General features: G+C 44.6%; 1 protein-coding gene across 1 annotated transcript in view; it reads right to left on the bottom strand.

The window, feature by feature from the left end:
* The window catches only part of LOC128659672 (uncharacterized), a 56848-nt gene extending 37070 nt beyond the window's left edge, over window positions 1-19778 (bottom strand). The window contains exon 1 of the mRNA XM_053713241.1: window positions 19743-19778. Within this exon, the coding sequence (XP_053569216.1) occupies window positions 19743-19778 (36 nt within the window). The remainder of the gene's footprint in view (window positions 1-19742) is intronic.
* Window positions 19779-20264: the final 486 nt, after the last annotated feature.

Here is a 20264-nt window from a genome sequence, read left to right as displayed (position 1 = left end):
AGACTCACGTACTTGGGGATCGAAATTGACACTGCTGCAAGGCTATGTCGTCTCCCAGCCGATAAGGTGGAAGCAATGCTCGCGGCGGTGCGCAAAGCCAGGGCAGCGAAGAGCATGCCCCTGAGGGAGCTTCAGTCCGTGCTAGGCTTACTCAATTTTGCGTGCAAAATTATACCCATGGGTCGCGTGTTTAACAGGAGGATGGAGGCTTTACTTTCCAATCCGCACGGCACACGTAAAGTGTCGGTTTCGGAAGACATGCGGGAAGATCTGAAGGTATGGGAACTCTTCCTGCAAGGCTTCAATGGAACACTGCTGTGGCGCGCTCCTAGGGTTTCCAGTCAGACAGTGCACCTGCTGACGGATGCAGCTGGAGCAGCAGGTTATGGCGCCTATTTGGATGGGCAATGGAGCGCTGAGCCATGGCCCTTGGCATGGGTCCGAGCAGGACTGACAAGGAACTTGACACTTCTGGAGCTCTTTCCCATAGTTGTGGCTATGGAGCTCTGGGGGTCGGCGTTAAAGGATCGCTACATAGTGTTTTGGACGGACAACGCTAGCGTTGTTTTCGCCATAAATAGGTTGTCCGCGTCGTCACCGGTAGTTGTTAGGTACTTGCGACAGCTAGTGCTGAGGTGCTTGCAATACAATATTCAGTTTTCCGCGAGGCACGTTCCCGGGGTCAACAACACCCTGGCGGACGCACTCTCGAGGTTTCAATGGGAACAGTTTCGCAGACTGGCCCCTAACGCAGCAGCAGTTGGCTTACCTTGTCCCCACTCTATTTGGCAGTTGGCGGGGCAGGGAGGTCCATAAGGCACCTAGTGAGGGCATCCCTGGCGCAGAACACGTGGAGAGCTTATTCACAGCACTGGGGCGAGTGGGTAAGTTACTGTTACGCACAGGGCGCAGCGCCGGAAAGGGTCTCGAGGGATCTGTTCTTGGAGTGGCTGGCAGAGAAACATGGGCAAGGGACTTCGAAGGGCGCTATATCCAATAGAATAGCTGCAATCTCCTTCTTTTGCAATATGCTAGAGTGGCCCAATATCACGAAAGGTTTCCTGGTGAAGCAAGTGATTAAGGGCTGGGGAAGGCTCGAGGGTAGAGCGAAAGATGCGCGCGAACCTGTCACATTTTGCAGGCTAGCCAGGCTGGTGGACGCAATCGAGGGCATTTGCGTCGAACCCGGCGAAAGAGAACTGTTTCAGTGCGTATTCTCCTTGGCGTTCTTTGCGGCCCTCAGGCCGGGCGAGCTGGTCGCAACCTCAAAGGATGCAATTAACACGGGTATGCAGTTGGCTCATGTCAAACTGGCGGGCGATAATTTGTTATTGTTTATCCCGCACTCGAAGACTGACCAGGAGGGGAAAGGGGTGTGGATCACTCTGACTCCCTCGGCATCAGGCGTCTGCCCGGTTGTGAGTACAAGGGCCTACATGGCGCAGCGACCACGGGCCCCCGCCCAGTTCTTAGTGCATTCCGACGGTTCGAATCTCTCCCGGTACCAGTTCGCAGCGGTGCTCAGAAAGGTAGCGCTTGCAGCAGGTTTGGGGAAGTGTAGAATCACCCCCCATTCCTTCCGAATAGGGGCTGCCACCAGCGCGGCCGCGCTAGGTTGGAAAGGAGATCGCATACAGAAGTTGGGCCGATGGAGGTCCCAATGTTACAAGTCTTACGTGCGCCCTCCAGCTGAGGCCTAGGGGGTATTCGGTGTAGGAGGAAGGAAACTGGCGTTTTACATTTGTTTGGTTGGGTTGTTTAATTTTAGTCTAAGGTGATTGACTATGTAATCCGTTTTTCAGGTGTGGCTACAGGTCCTTCTCGTATCTGGATAATAGGGCACTCCTACGTGCACTGGGCGGCACTGAAGGCCCATTCTCTTCCTGAGGGGCAGCAGTTGGGGATTCCGACGTCTCAGGCATCAATACGGTGGTTGGGCCGTAGAGGCTTACAGTGGGATGGTTTGCCTGCCCTCCTCCAGAATGCCAGACATCGATGGGGACAGCCCCACATCATCCTCCTTCACATGGGGGGAAATGATATAGGGAGTGCACCTGCTCTAGATCTCATCAATGCGATGAGGTCGGATGTCAAGTGGATCTGTACCACGTTTCCGGGGGTTAGGCTGGCCTGGTCCAACATAATCCCCCGGCTGCGTTGGAGATATTTCCCCACACCGAGGATAGCATATAGGGTTAGGAAAAAAGTTAACAGGGAGCTGGGTAGAGCAGTAATAGAGGGGGGTTTTGTGGTCCGCCATGAACTGATCTCAGCGGACAAAAAAGGGCTGTATCGCCCGGACGGGGTGCACCTGTCCGACGAAGGGCTGGCGATCTTCCTGGTGGACCTCAAAACGGCTCTGGTTAGTAATATTTAGCGGGTGGCGGCAAGAGCCCGGTTTATGGGGGAGTGCCTGTCTCTTGTGGCGGGAGGTCGTAGCCATCAACAATTGAGGGCGGAGTCTGTAGAGGTGACAGTCGGGCTAATGGGCGGGGGTGATGTCCTCAGGTCGTGACCTGGGGGGCCCCGCCCCGCGGGTCTGCTGGCTGAAGATCCTTTAGGACGTCCGCGCCTACTAGACGGAATGGGGTGGGGCCACATTTGTGCCCACCCTTGGCATTTGCTATTCCACGACATCTGGCTGCGACCTCTTGTCATATGGAGCTAATAGTTTACTAGGCCTCGAATGCCGCCACAAGTTAAATATTTGAATGACTTCCGTTGAAGTCAAGTTAATAAATGTGACCATCGTTATGGTCTTTAAATCCCAGCTATCTGTGTCGTGTCTTTATTTATAAGTTAAGTAGTTATGTTAAGTTGTTTTGAAGGGGTTGGAACTACCAGATACAGCATCAGCCCTTAGGGGAATGAAAGGTAGCAGAGTCTCCTGTAATGGAGTTAAGGGATGAGCTGACAGGCTAGTGGAAAATCCCAGTGTAGTGTAGCAGCAACAATGTTGCAAAGTGAGGGGAGGTCTTAGGCTCACCTAATATAAACGAAGTTCTGGAACAATCTGGCCTCTTCCACCTGGGATTTTGCAAGGAGAAAGTTTCCCTCCCTCCCAACCCTATTGTTGAATGGTTAATTAAGTAATTGCTATTGCAACAGTTTTTAGGCGTCATTCAGGCAGATGGCTTCCCGGACGGGTTGCTGGTCCTTTAGATGCGAAAGGCAGGGATGGGGTTAGTTGACCTAGTCTTGGTAAGACCTTAGCCGTAATTTATTTGCTTCCTGGGCGAGCCTTGCTGCAGGGCTTGGCCATACCAGTGCCTTAGAGGCTGAAGCGCATCATAACATCCACGTATCTCCTAATGGCGGGAGGTCGTAGCCATCAACAATTGAGGGCGGAGTCTGTAGAGGTGACAGTCGGGCTAATGGGCGGGGGTGATGTCCTCAGGTCGTGACCTGGGGGGCCCCGCCCCGCGGGTCTGCTGGCTGAAGATCCTTTAGGACGTCCGCGCCTACTAGACGGAATGGGGTGGGGCCACATTTGTGCCCACCCTTGGCATTTGCTATTCCACGACATCTGGCTGCGACCTCTTGTCATATGGAGCTAATAGTTTACTAGGCCTCGAATGCCGCCACAAGTTAAATATTTGAATGACTTCCGTTGAAGTCAAGTTAATAAATGTGACCATCGTTATGGTCTTTAAATCCCAGCTATCTGTGTCGTGTCTTTATTTATAAGTTAAGTAGTTATGTTAAGTTGTTTTGAAGGGGTTGGAACTACCAGATACAGCATCAGCCCTTAAAGGAAAAAGTTCTGAAATGATTTAACTTTGTCTCATTTTTTTACATCAAAGAAACATGACATTTTAACAGGGGTGTGTAGACTTTTTATATCCACTGTATGTATATGTGTGTACGAGTATGTATGTATGTCTGTGCATGTATGTTTTTATGTATGTGTGTATGTGTTTTTGTATTTATGTATGTATATGTGTATTTATGTTTGTGTATGTGTGTGTGTGTGTATATGTATGTGTATTTATGTATATGTGCATGTATGTGTGTGTGTATGTATGTATGTTTGTATGTATGTGTGCATGTGTTTTTGTATTTATGTATGTATATGTGTATTTATATTTGTGTATGTGTGTGTGTATATGTATGTGTATTTATGTATATGTGCATGTATGTGTGTGTGTATGTATGTATGTTTGTATTTATGTGTGTATGTGTTTCTGTATTTATGTATGTATGTATATGTGTATTTATGTATGTGTGTATATATGTATATGTGCATGTGTATGTGTGTGTGTATATGTATGTGTATTTATGTATATGTGCATGTATGTGTGTGTGTATGTATGTATGTTTGTATTTATGTGTGTATGTGTTTCTGTATTTATGTATGTATGTATATTTATGTATGTGTGTATATATGTATATGTGCGTGTGTATGTGTGAATGTTTTATGTGTGTGTATATATGTATATATGTGTGTATGTGTGTGTGTTTATGTGTGTATATGTGCGTTTATGTATGTATATGTGTTTGTGCGTGCGTGAATGTATGTATGTGTTTATATGTGCAAATAATTTTTGTATGTGTGTGTGTATTTATGTATGTTTCCATCTAAAGGGGAGGAGAGTCCACTGCTTCATTCATCACTTGTGGGAAATAAGAACCTGGCCACCAGGAGGAGGCAAAGACACCCCAGCCAAAGTCTTAAATACCTCCCCCACTTCCCTCATCCCCCAGTCATTCTTTGCCTTTCGTCACAGGAGGTTGGCAGAGAAGGGTTGGAAGATTCGGAGTAGTCTCTCTAATGGAGGGTAGTACTCTTTGCAATGGGACTGGAGTTTTAAGTAGTCCTGTCAGCCTCTCAGTGATAGCATGGGTGAAAGAGTCTGGAGATGCAGGGGGAGTTCTTCTGCAAAACCATCTCGACTCATGTTAACAGCTCCTTAAGCAATCAGCGTTGACGAGTTTCACTGCCTGCTTTTATTCTCTCAAGTCCATGTCAGGAGCGACGCTACTAACCCTTGAAGGGCCATGTTCCTGTTCGACGGTGTTGATTCTGGTAACATTGTTTCATTATATATATATATATATATATATATATATATATATATATATATATATGTAATAACGCAAGAAGACAGGGTCATAGTGTGACTCCTTTTATCTGTATAGAATCTAGGGTAATACCCTCAGAAGGGGGTTAAGGAACATGGGGGATTTTAATATACATAATAATGTTTATTGTGTTTTTTGCTGCACTTGTGTGAGATGAGGCTCTGTCAGTGTGGAACAGTTAGAGAGAGATTGAGGCGGCCTTTTTTGGCTCGTCTCTCGCTCAGTGCAGGGGTGGTCTGCGTGGCACTTCATGTGGCCTTAGTAACTTCCTCTTTCTCGACTTGGGTTCGGAGGAGACAAAAGCTGTTTCTTGTAGTCTGGGTCATAGGAGGTGGTGAGTGCCCCAGCCATTGGGATATAAATGTGCCATTTAATCAATAATCAATCAATGCGCAAGCTATGGAGGACTCTGATATGTTGGAGGATACTCCTTCTTTATCTAAACCTACTAACTGTGTATACTGTGAGGAGGTTCCAGGGGAACCGCCGTTACAGCTCTGTTCCACATGTTATGACAATTTTACTACTTCAAAAAAGAATAAAGTATTTAGTACGACTGAGCCATCCACCTCTGAGGGTTCTCGCCTCGCGAGGTGCATTCCCTACAAGCAACTCTCATTACACAAGCAGTTCCCCAGGGCACTACTAATCCTCCCGCGGGAGGGGCCCTTTGGCCTCCAGACTTCGCCGATCAGTTGCAGATGGCGGTTTCTGCGGCCATAAATGCGATGCCTTGTCCTACTAAGCGCAAGGGAAAGGTACGGCACTACTATCTGTCTCATGGGTCTTTGACTTCGCTGGATATCTCGGACAGATTATCCCCTGAGGAGGACAACTCTGACTTATAGGAGGATGTCGCTTCTGGGTCGGAATCAGCTACTTCTAGGCCTCCGTTCGCGGAGGAACCAGATTTCAAATTTAAGATGGAGCATTTTAATTTCCTGCTGAAGGAACTGCTTGCTCCGAAACTCCCAAAGGAACCTTCAATCCCTAAACTGGATAGGGTTTACAAGGACAGGGTAGTGCCCCAGCCCTTCCCAGTTCCTATCAAAATGGCGAACATTACTAAGAATGAATGGGAGAAACTGGGTTCGCCCTTTTCTCCCTCATCTTCTATTAAGAAGCTTTTCCCCATTCCGGACATGCAGCTTGAACTGTCCCTAAGGTGGATGGTGCTATCTCCACACTAGCTAAGAGAACGACCATTCTGCTTGAGGATAGCTCCTCTATTAAGGAACCAATAGATAAAAAGTCCATTTTGCGGAAGATGTTCCAACTGACGGGGTTCGTTTCCCAACCAGCACATTCGTACATTTGTGATGCTAACATGCAGATTATTTGCCTGAATGCCAAGACGTCAGGGTTTTCTATTTTAGCTCGCAGGGCTCTGTGGCTAAAATTGTGGTCTGCTGACATGACATCTAAGTCTCACTTGCTTTCCCTACCATTCAAGGGGAAGGTTTTGTTTGGCCCGGGCCTGGATTCTATTATATCTTCAGTCACGGGTGGAAAGGGTGCCTTCTTACCTCAGGATAAGAAAGCCAAACCTAAGGGATCTACTTTTCGTCCCTTTCATGCTGACAAGTCTCAGCGCCAACAGCCTTCCTCAAAATCCGAGCAGTCCAAGGGATCTTAGAAGCAAGTAAACTCTTGGAATAAGTACAAGCAGAACAAGAGGCCTGCTGAGTCAAAGTCGGCATGAAGAGACGGCCCCCAACCCGTCCTTGGACCTTCATGTTCCAATCCACAAGGAGTACTTCAAGTTTCTAAGGTTCACCTTCCTGGACCAGCACTTCCAGTTTGTGGCCCATCCATTTGGTCTGGCGATGGCTCCAAGAGTCTTTACATAGGTTCTGGGAGCTCTTCTCGGAGTAGCACGAGCCAGAGGGATTGCAGTGGCTCCGTATCTGGATGATATCCTGGTCCAGGCTCCATCCTACAGTCTGGCGGAGGATCATTCAAGAGCTATCCTCCTTCTACTTCGGTCCCACGGGTGGAAGATGAATGAAGAAAAGAGTTCATTGGTCCCCAGAAACAGGGTGGAGTTCCTGGGTACGATACAAGATTCTTCTGCAATGAAGATATTTCTGACAGACCAGAGACTGTGCAAGTTTGTGTCCAACTGTCTAGTCATTCTGATTTGTCCCAACAGATATCTCTGGACAGACCAATGAGGGAGGCCCTGTCTTGGTGGACCTGATGGGGCCAGTTGTCTCAGGGGACTTCCTTCCTGAGACCCTCCTGGGAGATTGTAACCACGGATGCGAGTCTATCAGGATGGGGAGCTGTTTGGGGTGCCAGAAAGTCACAAGGCAGATGGACTCGAGAGGAATCAAGTCTACCTATAAATATTCTGGAACTTCAAGCAATATTCAATGTTCTGAAGGCTTGGCCCCCTCTAGGGTAATCCCAATTCATCAGATTCCAATCGGACAACATACATAAACCACCAGGGGGGGACGAGAAGCTCCCTAGCAATGAGGGAAGTATCTCGGATTTTGGAATGGGCAGAGACTCATAATTGTTCACTCTCAGCGATCCACAACTAGGGTGTGGACAACTGGGAAGCGGATTTTCTGAGCAGACAGATGTTTCATTCAGGGGAATGGTCTCTCCACCCCAAGACGTTTGCGGAGATCTGCAGCAGATGGAGGATGCCGGAAATAGATCTCATGGTGTCCAGACTCAATTGCAAGCTACCCAGATAAAGGTCGAGATCCAGGGATCCCCAGGTGGAACTGATAGACACCTTGGTGGTACCCTGGGACTTTAACCTAATCTACATATTTTCACCATTGCCTCTACTACCTTGAGTAGTGGCCCACATCAAGCAGGAGCAAGCTTTAGCTATTCTGATTGCTCTGTCATGGCTGCTGAGGATGTGGTTTGCAGATCTAGTGGCAATGTCATCATATCTGCCGTGGAAGTTACCTTTCGCAAGGATCTGCTAGTTCAAGGTCCTTTTCTACATCAAAATCTCGATTCTCTGAGGATGACTGTGTGGAGATTGAATGCCTAGTCTTAGCCAAAAGAGGTTTTTCAGAGAGAGTGATCGACACTCTCATCCAGGCCAGGAAGCCGGTCACTAGACGTATCTACCACAAGGTGTGGAGGACCTACTTGTCCTAGTGTGAGGAATAAGGATACCCATGGCACAAGGTATCCAGGATTTTGGCCTTTCTCCAGGATGGTCTGGATACGGGTCTTGCCCCCAATTCCCTAAGGGAACAGATCTTGACTTTATCGGTACTGTTGCATAAGAAGCTTGTGGAGCTTCCTGACTTTCAGTCCTTTGTTCAGGCTCTGGTTAGGATTAGACTGGTCTTCAGGAATCTGGCTCCTCCCTGGAGCTTAAAATTGGTTCTTAAGGTTTTGTAGAGGGCTCTGTTTGAGCCTATGCATGCCCTGGACATTAAGATTCTCTCATGGAAGGTCCTGTTGGTATTGGCTATTTCATAGGCACGCAGAGTCTCTGAGTTGGTGGCCTTAAAATGTGAGCCTCCTTACGTAGTTTTTCATGCTGACAAAGCCGTTCTGTGAACTGTTTTGGGATTCCTTCCCAAGGTAGTGTCGAGTTGTAACATTAACCAGGAAATAGTGGTTCCTTCTTTGTGTTCTAACCCTTCCTCTTCGAAGGAGAGGTTTCTTCATAATCTCAATGTGGTTTGGGCCTTGAAGTTTTATCTTCAAGCCATGAAGGAGTTCAGACAGATGTCGTCTTTATTCGTTGTGTACTCTGGAAGGCACAGGGGACAGAGGGTCTCTGCAACTTCTCTATCTTTTTGGTTGAGGAGTATGATCCGTCTGGCTTATGAGACAGCGGGACACAAGCCTCCTCAGAGGATTACGGCTCACTCGACTAGAGCTGTGGCCTCTTCTTGGGCCTTTAAGAATGAGGCTTCTATGGAGCAGATTTGTAAGGTGGCCACCTGTTCCTCCTTACATACTTTTGCAAAATGTTACAAATTTTACATTTTTGCTTCGGCAGAAGCAGCTTTTGGGAGAAAGGTTCTGCAGGCTGTGGTGCCCTCAGTGTAAGAGGGTAACAGAGGTTACATGGGGTGTGTAAGAGGGTAAAGTGAAGTATAGGACAGAGGTGACATGGGGTGTGTAAGAGGGTAAAGTGATGTATAGGACAGAGGTGACATGAGGTGTGTAAGAGGGTAAAGTGATGTATAGTACAGAGGTGACATGGGGTGTGTAAGAGAGGTTAAATATTATAAATAAAATTTTCTTGTGCATAATAGACAGAAAGATAGAGAAAGTCAGACAGACAGATATAGATAGATAAATGGATAGATGGATGAATAGATAAATATTGATAGACATATAGATAAATAGATAAATGGATTGATAGATAGATATGGATAGTCTATAGATAGATAGATAGCTAGATAGATAGACAGACACATACATATAGATAGAGGATAAATAGATACAGTGGAGGCTCCTCCATTTGTGCACTCCCTCATGTGAACCCCCAAGCAGGCAGAAAAGGAAAAAAACTTTTTGCTGAATAAAATATAATTTTTCAAATAGCCCCCTATTTAAAAAGTTATATTTTATTTTTACCCCAAAAAATTGATATCCAGGCTTTTTTTTAAAAAAGATAAAAGAAAAAACAATTATTGTGTTTTTTTTTCTCATCCGCATGTGCGGTAGAGAGCCCTATGCCTGTCAGTCAGTGATCTATTGTGCAGCACTGCACTAGTCGCTCCCAGCTCTTTCCTATAGAGGCTTTAATCGCACAGGCTGAACTGTGCGAGTGGGACTTCAGCCTGTGCTCTGCCTCTGTCTGATACGCTGTACCAGACCACACCGCCTCATACGTCATGGCTCCTCCCCCTCAACGGTGGTCGGCATGAAAATCTCATTGTGGAGATAGCCGTTGAGCGGAGAGGAGCTCATTTGGTAGTTAGTCAGTGACAGTGACCTGACCAGGTGGAAGTTGGTGGCGTGGGCATTTTAAAACAGAAGTTGACGAAACACTAACACAGCTCTTTGTGGATCACACTTTTTTGTTTTCTCATTCTAGAATGCCAGGCTTGTTTTCCAGTCCCTACAGCAAAATGATTTATTTTTTACATGCTGCTATTGTGTGAGAGGTTTTCATGTAAGTTTGCGTAGGAGAGCTTGCTGCATGCTGTGACATATATTACGGTATAGGCTGGATCTAAAAGCCCCGGCAGTGCATATGACAGAGCAGGCAGATTACTAGCTGAATGCGTTGATGTGATTCAACCTGTGCAGTGTTTGTGTCTTATGAATCTCACAGATCGCTCATGGGAGTAAATATAGGAAAATACTGTTTATCTTTTTGAAAAAAGTGCACAATTAAAAGTTATTTTGATTGATTCATTGACTTATATTCAGAATATAAGAACAAGTCAATGAATCAATAAAAATAACTTTTAATTGTGCACTTTTTTCAAAAAAGATAAACAGTATTTTCCTATATTTACTCCCATGAGCACTCTGGGTGATTGAGTGTGAAAAAGACTGAATCTGCTAAAGGCTAAACAGGCACTAGTTTGGAATACACAGCGTACCAGTACACAGCTGATTTACAGTTCTAAAACACCAGGAATCTGCAATTCTAATTGGAGGATCAAGTCACATGCCTAGCACCGAAGGGCAGAGTGCTTTGGATGCACGCTGAAGTTCACGGACAGCTAAACAGACTGCTCCAAAGACTTGACAGAGAAACCTGAAATAGAGGCTTCAGATTCTGGTGAGTCATAGACATAACTATTAATAGCCCAAAGTCTGCATTCTTGAGAGAGAAGCAGGAATTTGAACTATTGCACTGTGTGAGGAGACAAACTGCTTTCACTTAACGCTGCTGCATATAGTGGCTATGTTAGATCTTAGCACTTGTTTAAAACTTTGCAAATCTATATGAAGGAATAAAAAACCAAAAACAGCAAACTGTGAGATGGACTTTGCCTATGTTACATAGATTATTACACATATATCTGCTCATACAAAGGCTGAGCTAGCTAACAAGCGGCTAGATTACGAGTCTTGCGTTAGGGTTAAAAAGCAGCGTTGAGAGGTCCCAACGCTGCTTTTTAACGCCCGCTGGTATTACGAGTCTTGCAGGTACAGGTGCACCGCTCACTTTTTCGTCCAGATTTGAAAATGCCGCAAATCCACTTATGTCAATTGCGTATCCTATATTTTCAATTGGATTTGCCTAACGCCGGTATTACGAGTCTTCCTAAAAGTGAGCGGCACACCCTCTCCTGTCAAGCCTGGTACCGCATTTGAAAGTCAGTAGTTAAGAGTTTTATGGGCTAACGCCGTAGTATAAAACTCTTAACTAAAGTGCTAAAAAGTACACTAACACCCATAAACTACCTATTAACCCCTAAACCCAGGCCCCCCCCACATCGCAAACACTTAAATAAAATTTTTAACCCCTAATCTGCCGAACCGGACATCGCCACCACTATAATACATATATTAACCCCTAAACCGCCGCACTCCCGCCTCGCAAACACTAGTTACATTTTATTAACCCCTAATCTGCCGTCCCTAACATCGCTGACACCTACCTACATTTATTAACCCCTAATCTGCTGCCCACAACGTCGCCGCCACTATATTAAAGTTATTAACCCCTAAATCTAAGTCTAACCCCTAAACCTAACCCCCCCTAACTTAACTATAATTTAAATACATCTAAATAAAATTAATACAATTAACTAAATTATTTATATTTAAAACTAAATACTTACCTATAAAATAAACCCTAAGCTTGCTACAATATAACTATTAGTTACATTGTAGCTATCTTAGGGTTTATTTTATAGGTAAGTATTTAGTTTTAAATAGGAATAATTTAGATAATAATTGTAGTTATTTTATTTAGATTTATTTAAATTATATTTAAGTTGGGGGGGTATGGTTAGGGTTAGACTTAGATTTAAGGGTTAATAACTTTAATATAGTGGCGGCGACGTTGGGGGCGGCAGATTAGGGGTTAATAATTGTAGGTAGGTTGTGGCGACATTGGGGGCGGCAGATTAGGGGTTAATAAATATAATGTAGGTGTCGGCGATGTTGAGGTAAGCAGATTAGGAGTTCATAAGTATAATGTAGGTGGCGGCGGTGTCCGGAGCGGCAGATTAGGGATTAATAATATAATGCTGGTGTCTGCGATGTCGGTCCAGGCAGATTAGGGGTTAATAAATGTAAGATTAGGGGTTAATAATATAATGCTGGTGTCGGCGATGTCGGGGGCGACAGATTAGGGGTTAATAAGTGTAATATTAGAGGTGTTTAGACTCGGGGTTCATGTTAGGGTGTTAGGTGTAGACATAAAATTTATTTCCCCATAGGAATCAATGGGGCTGCATTAGGAGCTTTACGCTCCTTTTTTTCAGGTGTTAGGTTTTTTTTCAGCCGGCTCTCCCCCATTGATTCCTATGGGAAAATCGTGCATGAGCACGTTCAGCCAGCTCACCGCTACCGTAAGCAGCGCTGGTATTGGGGTGAGATGTGGAGCAAAATCTTGCTCTCTGCTCACTTTTCTGCGGCTAACGCCGGGTTTGAAAAAACCCGTAATACCAGTGCTGTCTGTAGGTGAGCGGTGAGTATAAAGTGCAGTCTTACCGACAAAACTCGTAATCTACCCGAAAGTTAAAAATTGCACTTAAAGGGGCAGTCAATGACTTTTGAAATATACTTTTTTCTACTTCCCAAAGTGCAAATCCCTTATGTTTAACCCCTTAACGACCGAGGACGTGCAGGGTACGTCCTCAAAAAAAAGGCAGTTAACGCCTGAGGACGTACTCTGCACGTCCTCGGTGTGGAAAGCAGCTGGAAGCGATCCTGCTCGCTTCCAGCTGCTTTCCGGTTATTGCAGTGATGCCTCGATATGGAGGCATCCTGCAATAACTCTAGATGGCCATCCGATGCAGAGAGAGCCACTCTGTGGCTCTCTCTGCACCGGACATCGATAGCCGGTATCGTTGGTGGGTGGGAGCCGACTTGGGAGGCGGGTGGGCGGCCATCGATGGGCCGGGTAATGTAGAGGGGGGCGGGATCGGGGGCAGGGCCGATGGGGGAGCGCACGGGCGCGCGCGTGCACGGGGGGCGGCGGGGGGGGTGCGTGCACGGGGCGGGAGCGGGTGGGAACCGCTACACTACAGAAAATATAACTTTGAAAAGTTTGAGAAAGGGGTATTTTAATTAAAAAAAATATATAAATCAAAGGTATCTAGGAGGGGGTGGGGGGTTGGTCTTTGGTGGGGCAGGGAGCTACACTACAGAAAAGGGGAAAAAATTAAAAAATATCAGCAATTTTATTCTAAACTGCGTACTGGCAGACAGCTGCCAGTACCCAAGATGGCGGCCATTAAGGCAGAGGGGGAGAGTTAGAGAGCTGTTTGGTGGGGGATCAGTTAGGTTGGGGGCTAAGGGGGGGGTCCTACAGAGCAGCATATGTAAATATGCCTTTTCTTTAAAAAAAAAAAAAAAGCCCAAATATAGCTTTTATTTTAGTACTGGCAGACTTTCTGCCAGTACTTAAGATGGCGGGGACAATTGCGGGGTGGGGGAGGGAAGAGAGCTGTTTGGGAGGGATCAGGGGGTCTGATGTGTCAGGTGGGAGGCTGATCTCTACACTAAAGCTAAAATTAACCCTGCAAGCTCCCTACAAGCTACCTAATTAACCCCTTCACTGCTAGCCATAATATGTGTGATGCGCATTTAGCGGCCTTCTAAGTACCAAAAAGCAACGCCAAAGCCATATAAGTCTGCTATTTCTGAACAAAGGGGATCCCAGAGAAAAAATTACAACCATTTATGCCATAATTGCACAAGCTGTTTGTAAATAATTTCAGTGAGAAACAAAAAGTTTGTGAAAAAGGGAACGTTTTTTTTTTATTTGATCGCATTTGGCGGTGAAATGGTGGCATGAAATATACCAAAATGGGCCTAGATCAATACTTTGGGTTGTCTGCTAAACTACACTAAAGCTAAAATTAACCCTACAAGCTCCCTACAAGCTCCCTAATTAACCCCTGCACTGCTGGGCATAATACACGTGTGGTGCGCAGCGGCATTTAGCGGCCTTCTAATTACCAAAAAGCAATGCCAAAGCCATATATGTCTGCTATTTCTGAACAAAGGTGATCCCAGAGAAGCATTTACAACCATTTAAGCCATAATTGCACAAGCTATTTGTAAATAATTTCAGTGAGAAACCGAAAGTTTGTGAAAAAATTTGTGAAAAAGTGAACGATTTTTTTTATTTGATTGCATTTGGCGGTGAAATGGTGGCATGAAATATACCAAAATTGGGCTAGATCAATACTTTGGGTTGTCTACTAAAAAAATTTTTATACATGTCAAGGGATATTCAGGGATTCCTGACAGATATCAGTGTCCCAATGTAACTAGCGCTAATCTTGAAAAAAATGGTTTGGAAATAGCAAAGTGCTACTTGTATTTATGGCCCTATAACTTGCAAAAAAAGCAAAGAACATGTAAACATTGGGTATTTCTAAACTCAGGACAAAATTTAGAAAATATTTAGCATGGGTGTTTTTGGGGATGTGTAACAGATTTTGGGGGTCAAAGTTAGAAAAAGTGTTTTTTTTCCATTTTTTTCTCATATTTTATAAAAAAAATTTATAGTAAATTATAAGATATGATGAAAATAATGGTATCTTTAGAAAGTCCATTTAATGGCGAGAAAAACGGTATATAATATGTGTGGGTACAGTAAATGAGTAAGAGGAAAATTACAGCTAAACACAAACACTACAGAAATGTAAAAATAGCCTTGGTCCCAAACGGACAGAAAATGGAAAAGTGCTGTGGTCATTAAGGGGTTAATGCTATGACGTGATAAATATAGAATTTAGCTCTTTTTGAGGATTTTAGCGTAAAGTAATTTTACTTTAAACATTTGAAGTTTATGACTACCATTACATCTGTTTACTATTATTAAACTATATATTTTATCAATTGATTTTATTATTTATATGAATTGCATAGAGATACTTTGATGTAACTAGTACTGTGGTTAATATTTTTTCTTTAGAATATTTAGATCTGGGCTGTTTATGCACTATATTATTAAGAGATAAGGGATATATCTCTTATTAGAGTTGCTTTTATTGGGTTATTTTTGTATTAATTACAAACTGTAACCAGAAAGCAAATTTGATGACAAAACCCCTGAATCATGAAAGTTTAAGTTTGACTAGACCATCCCTTAAATTGAGTCTGAAAAGGGAACTATTGCTATGTTTTTTGTGCATTTTTGTTTAGTGTGTGTGTGTATATGTATATATCAGATTATAGAGTTTAGTGTGTGTGTATATATGTGTATATATATCAGATTATAGAGTTTAGTGTGTGTGTATATATGTGTATATATATCAGATTATAGAGTTTAGAAATTTGGTTGAAATGGGTGGGGCCATTTAAGTGGTGGGGTTTACTTAAATTGGCAGGGTCTTGTGCACCAGCATCTTAAAAATTCACCAGCCGCCACTAAATAGATAGATAGATATAGATAGATAGATAGATAGATAGATAGATAGATAGATAAATAGATAGAGAGATAGATAGATAGACATAGATAGATAATCACATTGAATTGTTTTATTTCCATTTTGTAAATGCATTAACTATTCCTTAGCATATATTGCCTTGTCGAGTGGTTACAAATTGTTACTACTTGTTATCAATACATTTTTACCTACCTATCCATCTATCTATTTTTTGTATATCTATGCCTCTCATCTATGTATCACGTTTCTAAATCAATCAATTTCTCATGCTTACCAAATTCTTTGATTTTAGAAACATTTAGCATATTTTTACTTACCTCGCTGTTGTTTTTTCTGATGTAATAAAATAAAGACAAAAAGAAAAAGGATTTAGATATAATTAAAATAAACATACAAAGACAAGCTGAGACATTCTCTGCAAGTAAAACATAAGTGTTCTTTGATTTCAGGGACACCGAATGGCAATAAACAGCAGAGGAATACAGGAACTCAGCGACTGAAAACTGAAACCGTATTCTTATATTTATAAACCTTGCTTCATATATAAGCATAGGACAAAGGTTACATAGGGTGTGTAAGAGAGTAAAGTGATGTATAGTACAGAGCTTACATGAGGTGTGTAAGAGGGTGTTATGGTATAACCCTGTTAACGAGGGTTAATATCAGATGAAAGATGCCCTGAATACGGGATCAGCAACACACAAATCCAGTTAATTTCCCCACAAACACGAGACCAAGCACCGTCTTGAGGGTAAAACAGAATCTACTTTATTGAGGGATATATGCCCGGTATTTATGCAGGTCTCCCACCTGGTTGACACTCTCCTTCAACTCTCAGAGCTCTGTGTTTTCTTTAAAATCAGGTCCTTTTGCTCAGATACTTGTTTATAGTCCTTTTCCTGCTTACTTCTGTTTTAAAAACAACTCCAACTGTCTTAGACAAAACAGTTACTCAAAACTGAAGTTAACCCCTCCAACAACAGTTACTCAAAACTGAAGTTAACCCCTCCAGTACTGTTGGATTTGCACCCTGTACCTATAATGGGCACAGGGTGACTTAACATAATGCCTGAATCCATAATCCGTAGGGAGGTTGACAGAGAGGTCTGTCACATGGCCCCCTCCTGGTGGGACACTCCGGCAGACCCGGCTTGACCCTTTGGCGGGTCAACTTAGGGATGACCGGACTAGGAGGTGGTAGGAATGTCAGTTTGCCGGGACAATCCATCTGCATTCCTGTTATGAGAGAGAATTCCTGTCCGTATAAATAAGGGTTCAACTTCTTCAGTGCCCAGACCAGGGCTAAACATTCCTTCAAGTTTTTGTTTTCAGAGACGCTTCTTTCCAGTTGGAGACAAATCTCATCGGCTTCTTTACAAGTTTTTTGTACCTGCTCTTTATAGGTATCCACAAGTCCTTCATACTGACGTAGGGTGCCCTTGAGTTGCTGCACCTCACTATGAGCCAGCATCAGCTTCTCCTCCAGTGTCGCTAAGTTTGTCTTTAATGTTTCATGTTCCACTCTGAAGCTGGTGTTTTCTGCGGTCTGTCGGTGCAGCTTGTCTAGCAGAGATTCCCGTTCTAAACGCGCTTTTTCCTCTGCGCTCCTCTTTTCTCCCGCTAGCACTGTTATGTGATTGTTTAACGTGACCATTTCATCCTCTACTTGACTTTTCTCCTTCATCAGTGCATTGTAACGGGACTTCCACGTATCAATAGTGGACATAGATTTACTGAGCTCAGCGTCCTGGGGCTCAGCAGCAGGTGGTTCAGTCTCTGCGGCACGGATCTGGGCACGGGTAGTCACAGAGTTAACATCGGCGGGACCCATGGGAGCGTAGGCAGAAACAAGGGGGGCCAAGTCATTTCCAAGGAGAACATCAGCTGGTAAGTCCTTCATGACCCCCACATTCACATGTCTAGAGCCCACTCCCCAATCCAAATGTACCCGGGCAACAGGTAGGCGGAACACAGCGCCCCCTGCTACCCTCACAGCCACAGTGTCTCTGGTGTGCTGGTTCTCAGACACCAAGTTCTTTTGGAGCAAGGTCATGGTAGCACCAGTATCCCATAGACCACTGACCTCCTTCCCATTCACTTTAACCAGTTGCCGGTGCTGTTGCCAGTTATCCCGGTGGGCAGCTTGCACGGGGTCTGCTTCATGTAGGATGCCCCAGCATTCTTCCTCCTCTACGCAGTGGGCAGCAGGCTGAGGGTTACGTGGGTTTCCACCAGCGGGTCTTCTCCAGGACTGTGCTTAATTCGCTGTGTTTAGGGGACACTCTGGTCTTTTGTGCCCTAGTTGCTTACATCCAAAGCACCGAATAGGCTGTGAGTAGTCCCGTGAGTTGAACTGGGCTGTATGAGGATAGTTTGTGGCTGGAGGCCATGTGGTAGAGCGGTACATCGAGGGTTGGTAACTGGTAGCTGCTGGGGTGACTGGGGGTCTGTACTCCACTCTGGCAGGGCTCTTACTGGTAGCAGTGTCCAGTTTGCGAGCATCTGTATACTCATCTGCCAGGCGAGCAGCTTCATGCAGGGTGGAGGGTTTACGGTCCCGAACCCACTCTCGAACTCCTGCGGATAACTTGTCGAAGCAATCTTCCAACAGGAATAGCTGCAGCACCTCTTCCCCAGATACGGCTTGGCACCCCACCATCCAGTGAGCTGCTGTGCGGTGCACCTTACATGCCCACTCAACGTAGGAATCTCCAGCTAGTTTAACAGTGTCTCTGAACCGTCTCCTGTATGCCTCCGGTGTAATCGCATACCTGGAGAGCAGAGCCTCTTTTACAGCATTATAATCCCTGACTTCCTCATCTGGAATGGCCCGAAAAGCCTCGCTGGCCCGGCTGGATAATTTTCCGGATAATATCGTAAACCCAGTCCTCTGCGGGTACCTTGTGTAGTGCACATTGCCTCTCAAAATCCGCAAGGTACCCATCAATCTCTCCTTCTGTTTCAATGAAGTTTTTAAAAGCTGCAAAATTTATTTTTCTGTTTTCCACTGGGGTTGCTGTGACTTGGGCTGCTGCAGCGCCTCTTTGGCGAAGTAGGTTGGCCTCCACGGCTGCTATGACCGATAATTTCGGCAGACGGGTTGGGGCCATAATGTGCCAGTCTTATTTTAACCGCCCGGTCAAAGCTTGCTTCTTCGGGGGTTCTGTCTGATATGCTGGGCTCATTGGTTCCTTCGGGCCCTGGTACTCCGTCCATCTCGGTCAGTATTGTAATAATCTCCCTCTTCCTGAGGTTACTGGGCTGTCGGCCTCATTGTTCTAGCAGGTCTTTAAGGGTGGCTCTTTTTAGCCTTTCATACGGTATTCCATTAGGTCAGGATGTGTCGTTGCTCTTCTGGGCGATGAGGACCATCCCGTCGCTTGCCACCAATTGTTATGGTATAACCCTGTTATCTAGGGTTAAAATCAGATGAAAGATGCCCTGAATATGGGATCAGCAACACACAAATCCAGTTCATTTCCCCACAAACATGAGACCAAGCTCCGTCTTGAGGGTAAAACAGAATCTACTTTATTGAGGGCTATATGCACAGTATTTATGCAGGTCTCCCACCTGGTTGACACTCTCCTTCAACTCTCAGAGCTCTGTGTTTTCTTTAAAATCAGGTCCTTTTGCTCAGATACTTGTTTATAGTCCTTTTCCTGCTTACTTCTGGTTTAAAAACAACTCCAACTGTCTTAGACAAAACAGTTACTCAAAACTGAAGTTAACCCCTCCAACAGCAGTTACTCAAAACTGAAGTTAACCCCTCCAGTACTGTTAGATTTGCACCCTGTACCTATAATGGGCACAGGGTGACTTAACATAATGCCTGAATCCATAATCCGTAGGGAGGTTATATAAGCATAGGACAAAGGTTACATAGGGTGTGTAAGAGGGTAAAGTGATGTATAGTACAGAGGTGACATGAGGTGTGTAAGAGGGTAAATTGATGTATAGTACAGAGGTTTTCACATTGTCCAGAATATTATAAAACATCCTTCTCCTTACATCTCTTATAGGATGATTGCCTCTATCATTCTCTGTGAGCCCAAATCTGACACATCTGTCCTCAAATCGCTTATAGAATGCGTCAAAGTCTTGTCTCTAGCGTTCCAGAAATGCCATTACTTCACGAATTGACGCACAGCAGAATGCAACATCCATGACTCTATTCTGTAGAAAGAGTCCATCAGTTTTTAAGAAAATGTCCTCTTATGTCATAAGTAAGAAGCAGGTTGATGCTTTATTCAGCCATTGTAGAAATCCAGAAGCAAGCAATGCGGTGTCACCCTCCCATTTCTCTTCATCATCAACTATAATCCCGAACATAGCATGCAGATCAGGTAGGTACATGTTGACTGTCTGCACTAGTCTGGAGTTTGTACTCCATCTGCTGGGTGCCGCTCTTGGTAAACGTTTCTTTACAACATCGTCCAGTAGGTGGGTGCGCTTGGTTGAGTGATTGAAAAAAGAGACAAGATGCTCCAGTTTTGAAAAAAATAGTTTACACTCAGGCATACATTTTGCTGAATGCAAAAGCACCAGGTTCAATTTGTGGGCATAACAATGGAAAAATGTTGCTTCTGGAACTTTTTCTTTAATCTTGGCCTGAACCCCATTAAGATCTGATGCCATCACAGCAGGTCCATC

This window comes from Bombina bombina, chromosome 5 (genome assembly GCF_027579735.1).
Source record: "Bombina bombina isolate aBomBom1 chromosome 5, aBomBom1.pri, whole genome shotgun sequence".
NCBI lineage: Eukaryota > Metazoa > Chordata > Amphibia > Anura > Bombinatoridae > Bombina > Bombina bombina.
This window is presented reverse-complemented; position numbering and strand designations above follow the sequence as displayed.